The sequence below is a fragment of the Pogoniulus pusillus genome, chromosome 13, assembly GCF_015220805.1.
Source record: "Pogoniulus pusillus isolate bPogPus1 chromosome 13, bPogPus1.pri, whole genome shotgun sequence".
Classification (NCBI taxonomy): domain Eukaryota; kingdom Metazoa; phylum Chordata; class Aves; order Piciformes; family Lybiidae; genus Pogoniulus; species Pogoniulus pusillus.
In genome coordinates this window covers 19,839,328-19,851,959 of record NC_087276.1, presented here as the reverse complement: position 1 = coordinate 19,851,959, position 12,632 = coordinate 19,839,328, and the positions used below count along the sequence as shown (strand labels likewise).

The 12,632-nt window shown below is 55.1% G+C and overlaps 1 protein-coding gene across 8 annotated transcripts in view; it reads left to right on the top strand.

Annotated features, from left to right (window-relative positions):
- The first annotated feature begins 11,837 nt into the window (after positions 1–11,837).
- Positions 11,838–12,632, top strand: part of TNRC6A (trinucleotide repeat containing adaptor 6A) — a 51,169-nt gene continuing 50,374 nt past the window's right edge. For 6 of the 8 annotated variants that reach the window (XM_064153317.1, XM_064153322.1, XM_064153318.1 and 3 more), the window contains exon 1: positions 11,839–12,018. In XM_064153317.1, the coding sequence (XP_064009387.1) occupies positions 12,014–12,018 (5 nt within the window). In that variant the 5' untranslated portion in view covers positions 11,839–12,013. Of the gene's footprint in view, positions 12,019–12,632 lie in introns of all 8 variants that reach the window. The other 2 variants (XM_064153321.1, XM_064153316.1) reach the window with 1 other exon arrangement.

The following is a 12,632-nucleotide window of genomic DNA, read 5'->3' as shown; positions in this document are numbered from 1 at the left end:
GCTCCAGGCTCTGTGCTCATGCTGCCAACACTGCCCACCAAGGGGTGAGTTCAAGGACAATTTTCCCCACCCCAGCCCCATGCCACTCATGCCAAGGGTGGCAGGGAAATCCTGGGTGTCAGAGGGAAGCCATCTCCTCTGCAGATATTGAGATAGATGGCAGAGGCTTTGCTCATTAGAGGCTGTGGCAAAGGGTAGGTGCTGGGAGTCTGCTGCAGGGAAGAGCTGCAAGGGGAGCTAATTAAGTTGAGGACCTGGGTCCAGAGGCTCATTTGTCTGCTGGCAGCTCACTGCTCTTTCTACTGATGTGGGAAATGAGGAAGTGGGACCTGACCCACTCTTTGATTTACCCTGTTCATGTCCCTTAATGTTCTTTATTTTCCATAGATCTGAAGCCTATCCAGGTGGAACACCACCTGTGGTATGCTGCTTACTGGACAGATCAGACACTGCTGCACAGGTTTGCACCCTGGCACCACAGGGGTGTTTTTCAGAGGCACATGAGATTGTCCTGGTCAAGCCAGGGAGGGTCCAAGAGCAGGTCCACTGTCCAGGCTGCCCAGGGCAGTTGTGGAGTCCCCATCCCTGGAGAGGTTTCAAAGCTGTTTCTGGGGGCCATGCTTTAGTGGTGACCTGACAGAGACAGGAACTGGTGTGACCCTTCCTGAGGGCTGTGGCTGTGGCTGGGTCCAGCTCAGCACCACAGGAGGGTTTGGAGCACAGGGGATGCAGATGCCCTCTTTCCATGCATCCTTAACAGCAAGCACGTTAATTGATGGAGCTGTTAATGAAGGCAGAGCTGTCAAACTACAGCAAACACTGAAGTGGAAGCCTGGAGCCACCCCCTGCCAAGGTACTGCTCTGACCTGTAGCAGGGTGGGTGATGGGATGGGTAGTGGGGCAGTGATGATGTAGGTGGTGGGATGGACATTGGTGCAGTGATGATGTGAGTGAAGGGATGGGCAATGGAGTGAGTGATGACATGGGTGATGGGGTGGGCAGCAGGCTGGGTTTCAGGGCACACAAGAGCAGGACATGCTTTTAGCTGAGCTCCCATGGGGAAGGGGCAGGGCCAGGCTTGGCCACAGCTGCCAGCTCCACTCAGCATCGCTACATCCCATCAGCAAGAGCTGCGTGTCCCTGGCACAGAGCTCAGGACTGCTCTCCTCACAGGATGCAAGGCAATGAGAAGGGAAATCACTCCCCTGGTCAAAAGGAAAAAAGCAAGGCAGGCAGGCCAGCAGAGTCAGAGTTAAATTTAGATATCTGCTGTGGAAGTGGAGCTGACAACGGCGGGGAGTGGGGGGAGTGGTGTGGTGAAAAAGGAGGGTTTGAATTATTGAAGGGTAGGAGGAGATGGTGCATGCAAATAGCACTGCTGTGGAGAGAGGCAGCTCTCTGCAGGGCCAGGGGAGGGCTTGCAGCATAATTATTTCTTTTAAGGAAAGAGCTATATTAAAGAGAAGCCAATAGAACCAGCACATGTTTATTTCAAAGGCCCTTTCTTCCCATCCTGCCACTTTGTTCTTCCGGCTCTTCTCTCTCTGTCCCTCCCCCTGCAAAGCGCCGAGAGCAGGGGAAGGCTGCTGCACTTCTTTGGCTTTCATTAAAACGAGATGAATTAAGTTCCGATTGCTGCATGAGAACAAATGAGTCCCAGGGATGGCTGATCACAGGCTGCTACCGAGAGGGCTGGGAGAAGGTGTTTGCTAATTGAATTGTTGGGGAGGGGGCTCTCTGGCCACCAGAGCCTTGGCAGGTGCAGCCTCCTTCATCACAGCCCCCTGGAAACAGCACTGGCGATGGTGTGAGCTTGCTGCAGATGGAGAAATACCTGCCTGCAGGTGCCAGGAGGAGTTCATGCCACCCACGCTGCCGACACTCTGCCTTTGCTCTTCTTTCTCAGGGTGTTGCAGAGGGCACCAAGGAGCAGGGCTGGGCTGAGCTGGTTCCTCTGCAGGCGCTGCAGAAGCATTATCAGCTCAATGCTGAAGGTAAAGCTCGGGGATTGTTTTTATCAGCAGTAAAGCTGACAAGAGATTCTGAGGAGTAAATGCCCTCCTCACCTTTCACCAGCTCTGGCTGTGCCTCTGGGAGCTCCTCCAGGACTGCCAGGGCAGGGCACAGCTTCCCTCTTTCTAACTCAGTGCCTGACGCCTCCAGAGGAGTTGGTAAAGCCATAGATCAAAATGTCATTTGTTGGGCAAGTGCCTCCCCAGCGACTCCCACCCTTCAGCTGCTGTTTGTTTCATGCCAACGTCCTGCTCTGCTCTGTCTGTCTGTCCAGCTCCTCACACAGCCCTCACCACAGCACCACCCCAGTGCTCCCATTGCTGGTTTATTTCCTGCTCCCTGCCCTGCCCTGTAGAGCCAAGGAGGCAGTTTGGTTTAATGAGCAGTGCCAGGGATGTATTTCCCACCTGTTTCTGAGTTACATGTGGTGAAGGATCCACCTTGTCCCACACAGCAAAGGGGATCTGGGCCCAGGGCAGTGTCTAGGAGCTCTCCCTACTGCCCAGGATGCTACTTTCACCTCTCAGGTGAGCAGAGATCCCTGGGTGGCCTTGGCATCCTCTGCATCATATCAGTCTTGGGTGGCTTTAGTCCTTGCCTGATCTGGGTCTTGGGCAGCCAGAAAGCGAAGGCAGAGGGGGATGCTTCCATGCTCTCACCTAGCTGGTGCCTCCTTGCCATGTCCCAGAAGAATGCAGGAGCTGATTGCATTGTCCTAAGTTGCCCCAGGGGAGGTTTAGGTTGGATGTGAGGAACAGTTTCTTCTCCTTGAGGGTTGTCAAGGCCTAGCCTAGGCTGCCCGGGGCAGTGGTGGAGTCCCCATCTCTGGAGTGGTTTCAAAGCCATGGAGATGTGGTGCTGAGGGCCATGGTTTAGAGTTGAGTTGGCAGTGCTGGGATAAGGGTTGGACTTGATGATTTTAAAGCTCTTTTCCAGCCAATATGATTCTGGGAAGCTTTTGGATAAGTTCCCTTCTTGACTCTGGGAAGTGTTCCACAGGATTTCTATCTCAGCTTTAATCACTTTCTGCTGCTAAACCCTTACCTGTAGGAAGCTGTGAGGCTGCTGGAAAGCCACCACTGCAGCTCTGCTGTGGGCACACGGCAGCCTCCCTGCACTGCTTGGGCCCTGGAGAGCTCCTCAGAGTGAAGCAGCTGCTTCTCCTTCAGGCTGAGCCTCCATTTGCTCTGCCCAGGTGGCAGCTGTTAAAAGATGACCCTCTGTGTCCTCCTGCCTGGTCCCTTGGAGCAGAGAGCACTGATGAGAGCCATGATGGGACACCTTATGAGGCCATCCCAATGCTCAGTAGCCGTACAAGCCCCCTCCCCCCCCAAGTCCCTACCTCCCGTTCCAAGCACAGCTGCTTCTGGACAACCCCATTCTCCATCTCCACCTCCCAGGACAACCCAGCCCTGGGGCACCCAGACGACAAAGAGCCAGTATCTGGTCCTGCCTCTGGGTGCAACTCCCTCTCTGAGGGTCCAGCCGGGAGCTGGAGGCAACAGTGTCCCTGCCTCTTGGCTCCTGCGTCTCCCGCGGTTCCCAGTCCATCCCAGCACAGGTTCCTCCTTGCCCCAGTTTGGCCGCCGTGTCTCCATGGCAACGCGCTCTCCCTGCCGCAGAGGCATGCAGGCATCCTTGGCTCTCCACTTCCAGCTGCATTTGTATTCCCAGCCTTTGTCTCCTGCTCTGCTGGCAGCCGGCCAGGCCAGGCATCCATTTCAAAGCAGCCTTTGTTTTCCTGGTGAAAGGGCTGCTCAGAAGGACCTGGGCTCCAGGCAAGGCCAGCACACTTCGTTCCTTTGCCTTTCTCCCTGCCCAGCCAAGGTGAGGCCGCTCGCTGGAGCTGGCTGGTACCTGTGCCCCAGGAAAAGCCCCACGGACAGAAACTCACCTTCAGAACCTGCAGAAGTAGGTCTGCGCCAGCTGCAGTGTGTCTGATGAGCAGGAGAAAGCAGCAGGGAGACATTTCCTTCTCTAACTCACTGCCCAGAGATGTCCTTGCCTGGTCAGATGGGCCATTTGTGGGTGCCCTCTCCTTGGAGGTGCTCAAGGTCAGGTTGCATGAGTCCTTGAGCAACCTAGGCTAGTGGGAGGTGTCCCTGACCATGGCAGGAGGGCTGGAACTGGATGATCTTTCAGGTCCCTTCCAACCCAATCCATTCTATGAATCTGTGATTTCAGAGCAGCCTTGTCCACAGGGTCAGACACAGCTGCATTTGCTGGAATGCAAAGCCCAGGAGCTGAGATCCTGGTCCCTGGCCAGGAGGAAAAGTCTGCTTGGAGGGAAAGAGGAGCTCAAAGCCAGGATCCTGCCACCACCTTCTTGCATCTTCCCTGTCTTGCCTGCCTTCTTCAGCCTTGAGCCACATCCCCCCACAGACTGGCTATGCAGCTGGAAGTGGGGATGAAGACTTTGACCTCCATGGTCTCACAGGAAAGATGTTTTGATGTTGGTAAACCTCAGGCAGGCTTCTAAGTAATTTAGTGCATCCTTGTGGGGAGAGCTAAAGCATTCTGGCGCTGCAGGTCCTGTGACCCCTTCCCCTGGAGTCACACTGTCAGCCTGGGTGTGTTTGTCGTGTCCCAGCACAGGACTCTGCCCCTGGGTAGGAAGGACTGAGGGCAGTGCTGTGCGCTCGCTCTCACTTCCCTCACAGGCACGTGGCGAGTGCAGGTCTTGGGTGCAGGTCAGTGTCCCCAGAGGACCAGGGCAGAGGCACTGCAGGGACAGCTCAGCTGGTGAGCAGCCCAGGCTGCTCTCAGGGACCATCAGAGAGGCTGTGTGGCTGCTTGGTGGAGCACCCCGGAGAGGTGGGAAAAGCCGCTCTAGGTTTGTACAAATGGGCAGAAGCAAACCCAGGCCAGCAGGAGCAGAGCCTGGATTTTAGTCAGGGATGAGGACTGAAAGTCACTTTCAGCAGCACTTGAACTTGTGTCCATGGCTCGTGCTTGGAAAGGGGCCTGGATAAAGTAGTTCATCAACACTGATCTATACTTCAAGGGTTGGTAGCAGGGGGATGGGACCAGGCTTTGTTCAGTGGTGCCCAGTGGCAAGGACAAGGGGTAATGAGCACAAAGTGGAACATCAGTAGTTCCATATCAACATTAGGAGGAATATCTTTACTTAAGGGTGCTGGAGCCCTGGAGCAGGCTGCCCAGAGAGGTGGTAGAGTCTCTATCTCTGGAGACATTCCAATCCCACCTGGATGTGTTCCTGTGTGAGCTTCTCTAGGTGGCACTGCCTTGGCAGGGGGGTTGGACTGGATGACTTCCAGAGGTCCCTTCCAGCCCCCACAATGCTGTGGTTTGTGTGAAATGAGCTGTACAGCAAAACTTCATTCAGATGTTGCTCTCCAGGCCATGCAGTGACCTTTGCAGACAGGAACGAAGTGAGGTGCCCTGGGTGTTTGTGAGGTGTGGCTCACCAGGGCCTTATATAGCTGTGAGAAGTGGGACCACAGGGGTTCAGAGCTGCACAGACAGCTTCTGGCAGGTGCCAGCTGTGCCCAGGCATGATGGCTGCTGGAAGTTGCCTCCCTGGCAGCACCAAGCTGACTTTGCATGAGGAAAGTCCTTACCCAGCGACAGCCCCAGGAGGTAACTAGTGCCAGAGCTCATGCCTTGGTCTGTGGTGGTGTTCCACGAAGTGTGTCCTGGCCCTGTTTTCTTCACTGTAATTAGGAAATTCAGCAACTGAATCACTTTCTGAAGCCGAAACCAGAGAATATTGCAGGCACAGAATGAAACAGTGTGCGGCAGAGTAGAAATAATTTCTGCTATTGTCAGTGGGAAGCGCAAAAGGAAGAGGAGAAATTTTCTGCTACTGTGGTGCTGTGTTGAGAAAGGGCAGTTGCTGAGTTAGAAGATCAATAAGCATCGATTCCAGAACAGCTCCCTCCTGTTAAACACGGTGGAGGACAGCAGAAATATCCACAAACAGCAGTAGCTGCCTGGGCAGGGTGAGAGCTGCCCAGCCGTGGGCACAACATGTCTGTGGCCTTTGCCCCAGGGTAGCACATCCTCCCACATCAGCCTCCCATGCTGGTCACTACTGCAGTTGCTCCCTCTCCTCCTCCTTAGTTTCTCTGGATTAATCCTGGAGGAAAGACTTCATCTCTACTGGTGGGTCAGAGGCAGAAGTCGTTTCCTCCATGAGTTTGCATGAGCCTGTGGCTAATTCCTGGGCCGGGGTGGGGGGCGGTGGGAAGAAGAGGGAAGCATTTTTCCCTGCACATTCTCCACATCATCTTGCTGGTGGTGAAGGAGGACAGAGGTTTGTAGCTCCGGGGCTCTCTAAACGGTGCCCCACTGCTTTCTGAAGTTGTCTTCTTTATTTAGCAAAAGCCTAGAAATAAGCTGGGAAGAGCCATGCCTGTGAGGGGACACTGGCACAATCTACTGAGCTGGTGGCAGGGGATGCCTAGGGGACAGGATGGGCAGAGCCCATCACTGTGTCAGCATGTGGAGAACGACCTTCTAACAGCCATCGCTGTGATGTGCTTTTGAGGTGCAGTGCACCCTGGAAAGCCTGGAAAGCTCCCTTGTGCTGCATCGCTTCAGAGAGAGGGATGTGAGGAAGGTGGAAGTGTCTGGCTGCAGAGTGAGACACAGGCTCAGCGATTCCATTTGGCAGCTGGCAGCCTTCCCAAAGGAGGATCAGGGGCAAGCAAGTTGGACTGGCTTTCAAACACAGGGCAACGCTTTATCATCTATAATTTTATGCTGATTTAAAGGGCAGGATTAAATTCTCATTTAATAACCCCAAGTGCCTGCTCTCCCTTGCTCTGATCACTGTGTGAGGGCGATAAGGCTGAAAAGGCAGCGGGAGCCTGCAGGCAAGGCGCTGCATTTCCTGCCCCCCAGCGCAAGTCTGCGGCTGCCTGCTGCTGCTGCTGCTGCTGCTGCTGCGCGGCCAGCACCGACTGCTGCACCAGCAGCCTCTGTGCAACATCTTGCTTGCTGCTTGGAAGGCAAGCCCGATGCTTTCTGTCAGCAACTTCAAATCAGTTGGTGATGAAGGATCCTACAGAGCCTCAAACGCTCTTGGCTAGCAGGAACAGTTCTCCTGCCTGCTCCCAACCTTCTCACCACCACCTCTTGCCAATGCTCAAGCTCTTTTTAAATCCCTTCTCTGAAACCTCTACAATGGCCAAGGATGAGCAGGACAGCTCACAGAAGCTCTGTGCTAGCACAAGGCCTCTTTTCCCTGTCCTGGTAGAGCAGTTCCTCTCTGTTACTGAGTCAAGTGCAATCCATCTGCTCTGCTGCTGCCAGTGCCTGCTTCCTAAGTAGCAATGCTGCATGGAAGAAGCAGTGAAGGGTTATGGATGGCAGATCCTCCACACTCCTGAGCCACCAGGAAAAGCCACCCCTGTGCTTTCTTTCCCCCACACACCCAGCACAAAGTCTTCTCCAGTGTGTTTGCTTCCCAGCTCCAGGCTGGAGCCTTCATTTCATGGGAAGCCTTGACAGCAAACTGCACATGCAGGGGAAGGGAAATGCTGAAATGGTGCCAGCTTCTTTTTAACTCTTTTCTGTCAGAAGGTTTCTCTCCCTCCTGCAGCTTATCCTCTTGCTCTGATGACATGAAAACCCTAATTACCAAGTTAATGGGATGTGAAGAAAGGAAGACTCGGGTGTGTGGCCAGGGGCAGGCGGTGGCTGCTGTTGCTGGGAGAAGGTGCTTGGGGATCAGTGCCCAGAAGGGCATGTTGACAGAGTGGTGAAAATGTAACAGCAGAGATCCACCTGGGCAGCTGCCTGAAGGCAGGGCAGGTTGTTTGCCCTTGATTGAGTAGCTGTTCCCATTATTTCTGATGCCCTGGATGACCACAGTGACATTCAGATGCACAGCAGAGAAGTGGCTGGCAGCCTAACCACGGTGCCAACAGCACTAAATGCAGTTCCTCACGTCTCCTGCTGTCTCCACCCAGCTGCCACCACCCTTTGCACGGCTGATGTCCAACCTCCTGTTTCTTCTTGAAGAAAATGTCCTCCCTGTTTGAGGGTGCCTGCATTTCTCCAGTGTACCCATTCCACCAGCCAATTCCACTTGTGTGAGAAGGTGGCTGAAAGAAACTGTCACCTGAGAGAGTGAAAGAGGCAGGATCATGATGTAGATGAGAGAAGATGCTAGGAAGCAGAGGGTCAGTTGATGCAGCAGGTTTGCTGGCTGTGTTCAGGCAGCTGTAACACTTCCAAGGCAGAAGGGAATCAGTGGCTGCAGCAGTGGAGTGGCTGGGAGCATGTGCATAAATAACATCAGAGACCTAGCTAAAACAACACAGCAAGCTGCAGCCCCTGATTGGCAACTTTACCGACAGTGGCACGAGACAGTTAACACAGTGCCACAACAGGAGTGCATCAGGCATTTATCAGCCTCTTCAGCTGAGGACAGACTTAACAGCAGCCTCCTACACTGAGGGTAGTGTCTTTAAAGCCAGCTAAAGCAGGAGTGCCATGAATGAAACACTAACAGGATGCTGAATCAGACATCAGGAGATAAAGGCTTTCAGTCACTCACTCTGACAGGGCAATCCAAACTTTTCATGTGAGGAGAAATAAACAATTAGCTTATGAGTTATTAATAGAAGCTGAGAACCCATTTTCAAATTGTCAGTGTCTTTGGAGTACCTCAGAAAGAACACAGGCCCTTGATGTGTGTGTCTGTGTATTTAGCTCCCAGCGATGCAAGCTGCATTATGCAGCTTCTGAGAGAAAGACAAAAATGCCCTTCCTGGTTATGCTGCATCATCATCAGTGCTCAGCTTTAATAATGCAGAATCATCTTCAGCTGGAAAATACTTCATTCATGCTGGCAGAAAGACAGCTGCTGCTGCACAGAGTGCCAGAGACAACTGCTCATCTGTGTGGGGCATGCTTCGATTCCACAGGTGGATAAAGCAGCAGTTGGTTTTGCACCAGCACTACAGGATCACAGGATGTTAGGTGTTGGAAGGGACCTCTGGAGATCATCGAGTCCAAACCCCCTGCCAGAGCAGGAACATAACCTAGTGCAGGTCACACAGGAACACATCCATTCAGATCTTGAAAGTCTCCAGAGAAGGAGACTCTACAACCTCTCTGGGGAGCATTTCCAGTGCTCTGTGACCTTTACAGTAAAGAAGTTCTTCCTGTGCCATAGTTTATACCCATGCTGTAGCTTATACCCATTGCCCCTTGTCCTATCACAGGGCACGACTGAGAAGAGTTTGTCCCCTCTCTCTTGGCACCCAGCCCTCAGATACTTATCAACATTGATTAGATCCCCTTTAAGTCTTCTCTTCACCAGACCAAAAAGCCTCAAGTCCCTCAGCCTCTTCTCAAAGGGCAGTGCTCCAGCCCCTTAATCATCTTTGCAGCCCTCCCTCTGACTCTTGAGTGGGTCCCTGAACTTCCTGAACTGCAGAGCCCAAAACTGAATGCAATATCCCAGGTAAGGTCCCACCAGGGCGGAGTAGGAATGGTAAAGACCAAGGGAAATTGGGCTGGTAAAAGCTTGTGATAATGTGCAAGTGAGATGCAAAAAGAGAGCAAGAACTTCCCTGGGCAAACAAAACCACTGGTCTCAGTAGCCCCTGCAACAACAGATGGGGTAACACTGATTTCCACATGCACAGTGGAAGGGAGCAGAGAAGAAAATGGAATTCCCCAGCAGTAGCCCAGGCAGATGGAGTAACAACCATTCCCTGGAACAGTGGCTGTGCAGGGGGCTGGTTATGGCCATCCAGATCTTTAGAACCCACCACAGCAGTGCACAATCACCTCAGTGACAGCTGTGCTGGGCATCAGAGCAACTGAGCCCTGGCACCAGACAGCACACAGCAAAAGCTAAGGTCACTCAGTGAACATTTTAAGGGTGGTTTTGCAGAGACACAGCTATGAGCATGACACATCCTCACTGCTGGGGTACCTGCTGTGGCACCAACTCCTTCTGGGTTACATTTTTAATCAGAAACCCATCACCTGCAGTCACTCTGTGATTATCAGTTTGCTAAGAGAGCTGCATCTGTGTCTTTATCTTACCCTGTAGGTGTTGGAGACGGGAAGCAGAAATTAGCCACAGTGTTTGGAAAAGGGAAGTGTAGGCTGGATGTTAGGAGGAAGTTCTTCACAGAGAGAGTGATTTGCCATTGGAATGGGCTGCCCAGGGAGGTGGTGGAGTCACCATCCGTGGAGGTGTTCAAGCAAAGCCTGGATGAAGCACTTGGTGCCATGGTCTAGTTGACTGGATAGGGCTGGGTGCTAGGTTGGACTGGATGATCTTGGAGGTCTCTTCCAACCTGGTTGATTCTATGATTCTATGACATGAAGTTCTACACAATGAGAGTGGTGAGACACTGGAACAGGCTGCCCAAGGATGTGGTTGAAGCCTCATCCCTGGAAACATTCAAGATCAGACTTGATGCCATTGGAATGGGCTGCCCAGGGAGGTGGTGGAGTCCCTGTCCCTGGAGGTGTCCAGGAAAAGCCTGGATGAGGCACTTAGTGCCATGGTCTGGTTGACTGGCTAGGGCTGGGTGCTAGGTTGGACTGGATGAGCTTGGAGGTCTCTTCCACCCTGGTTGATTCTATGATTCTATGATGTGGCCCTGGGCAGCCTGCTCTAGTTAGAAGTGCCCTTGCTGACAAGATGGCCTTGGAAGGTCCATTCCGACCCAAAGCAATCCGTGCCTCTGTGACTCGGGAGTTTAAAAGCTGTGTCGTAAGCAAGCTTCTTGCTCTGCCTTTCGTGCTGCTGTCTGTGACAACAGTTTAAAAAGGTGAGAACGCTTCCACGCCACCATTTCTTCTGTGGGCTTGGACAGTGAGAATTAAATCATTTCACTTCCATTTTGTGGAATTTTCCAGTTTTCACTTTGGGCACGGCTGGGCTGCCCTGAGCTCGTGGTGACACCATGGGGACACCAGCTCCAGCCCCTGCACAGGGAAGTGCCCTTGGGAAGGCAGACCTGGTTGCTGTGGGTTTTGTCTGCTCTGGGCTCTGCTCTTCCTTGCCATCGTTACCATTCCTAACCCTCTCCCGTTCCTCCCTGTCATGCCTCTAACCGGTTGTGATGTTCCAAGTGAATTTCTGGGGTACTCTCACTAGAGTCCAGCAGAGTAACACCGAGCGGGGCTGATGCGTTCTGCACTCTGCGTGTTTGAGGTTCCAACCTCTCTGTGTACTCTTGGGACGAAGCCGTTTGTCCACACAGATCCATTTCTAGCGAGGTTTCCAAGTGCTGGATACGTTTCTGCTCCCTCCTCCATCCTATAGAAGTCAATGGAAGGGTGAGAGCGAGGCTTCTCTCACTCTGTGGTAGGTATCTACACATTAACGCCTCTTTGCCATGGATGATGTAGTCCCCGCGGTTCAGCACAGAGCTGAGCATGCCTGCGGCGCCCGAGGAGTGCAAGAGCTGCCCCACGCAGGGCAGAAAGAGGGGCCTGGAGACCTGCGTTCTGCTCCTGGCGGAGCCTCGCCCTGCACTGCGTGGGGAAGCGACTGCTCACGCCTGTGGCTGTTTGATGTGACGGCGACTGCAAGCCGGTGTATGTTCTGGAGACAGCTAAGAGCCACAGCGGCGCCCCACAGGGATCCCCTGGCCAGAGGGGCGGGCGCACCGCAGGCTACCCTGCGCCATGCCCCGCCGGGGCAGCCCCTGCCGGGCGCGAACCCCCGGGGCAGGGCCTGGGTCCTGCGAGCGGGCTCGGCCTTCCCCGGGGCCGGTCTCAGCGCCAGGGCGAGGACGCTTGGCCGCCCCCGCCCCGTTGCTAGGGCGCCATGTTGGGGGAGCGCGGCGCCCCGGAAGCGCTGCCGGGGCGGGGGTTCGGTTCCGGTACGGCGGGGCCGGACCCGGCCGGGTGAGGAGGCAGGAAATGGCGGCGGTGCTGCAGCAGCAGCTGCCGGGCCCTCCCGCTCCGCAGTGCCGGGCCCAGGCTGCCTAGAGCCGCCGCGCCAGCGCCGGGCCCGGGCCGCAGCCTCGCCGGGCCGGACTCCGAGCACTTTACATACATGAGGTAGCGGGCGGGGCCGGGCCGGGAGCGGGAGGGGCGGGCGCCGCCGAGCAGGGGCGCCAGCGGGGGCCGGGGGAGCCCCTCTCGGTGTCCCGGAGACGGCGAGGGGAGCGGCGGGCCGGGCTCGGCGGCTCCTCCGGTGCAGGGAGACGGGGAGCGGGCTGCAGCCGGCGGGCGCCCCGCAGCAGCGGAGCCCGCCCCGGCGGGACTCGCCCCGGAGGGGCCGCGGCGCTGGGCGCAAAGCAGCGTTTTCCCCACGGAGCCCAGCTTTGGCCTGCCGTGCTCGGTATTGTTCGCTTCCACGGAGCGGGCAGCCCTTTGTAGCCGCCGATGTGGGTAGGCATGGCGGGGCTGGGAGCGCTGGCTCGCTGCTGCGCTTCGAGCGGGCTCCCGGGCTAAAGTGATGCAGCAGAATCGTTTTCCTTAAAGTACTTGAAAGGCTTCGGCGGAGGGTGGGCAGCGGCGAGGGCTGGCTGGCCATGGCCGTGTTCTGCTCGCCTCGCTGGCCCGGGGTAAACACGGCCCCGGCTTCCCTAAGGCGGTCCGTGGGCCCCCCGCTGCCTCCTGCCGAGCCCCCCTCTGGAGCTCAGTGTGTTTCTTAACCCCGCTCCGGTTTG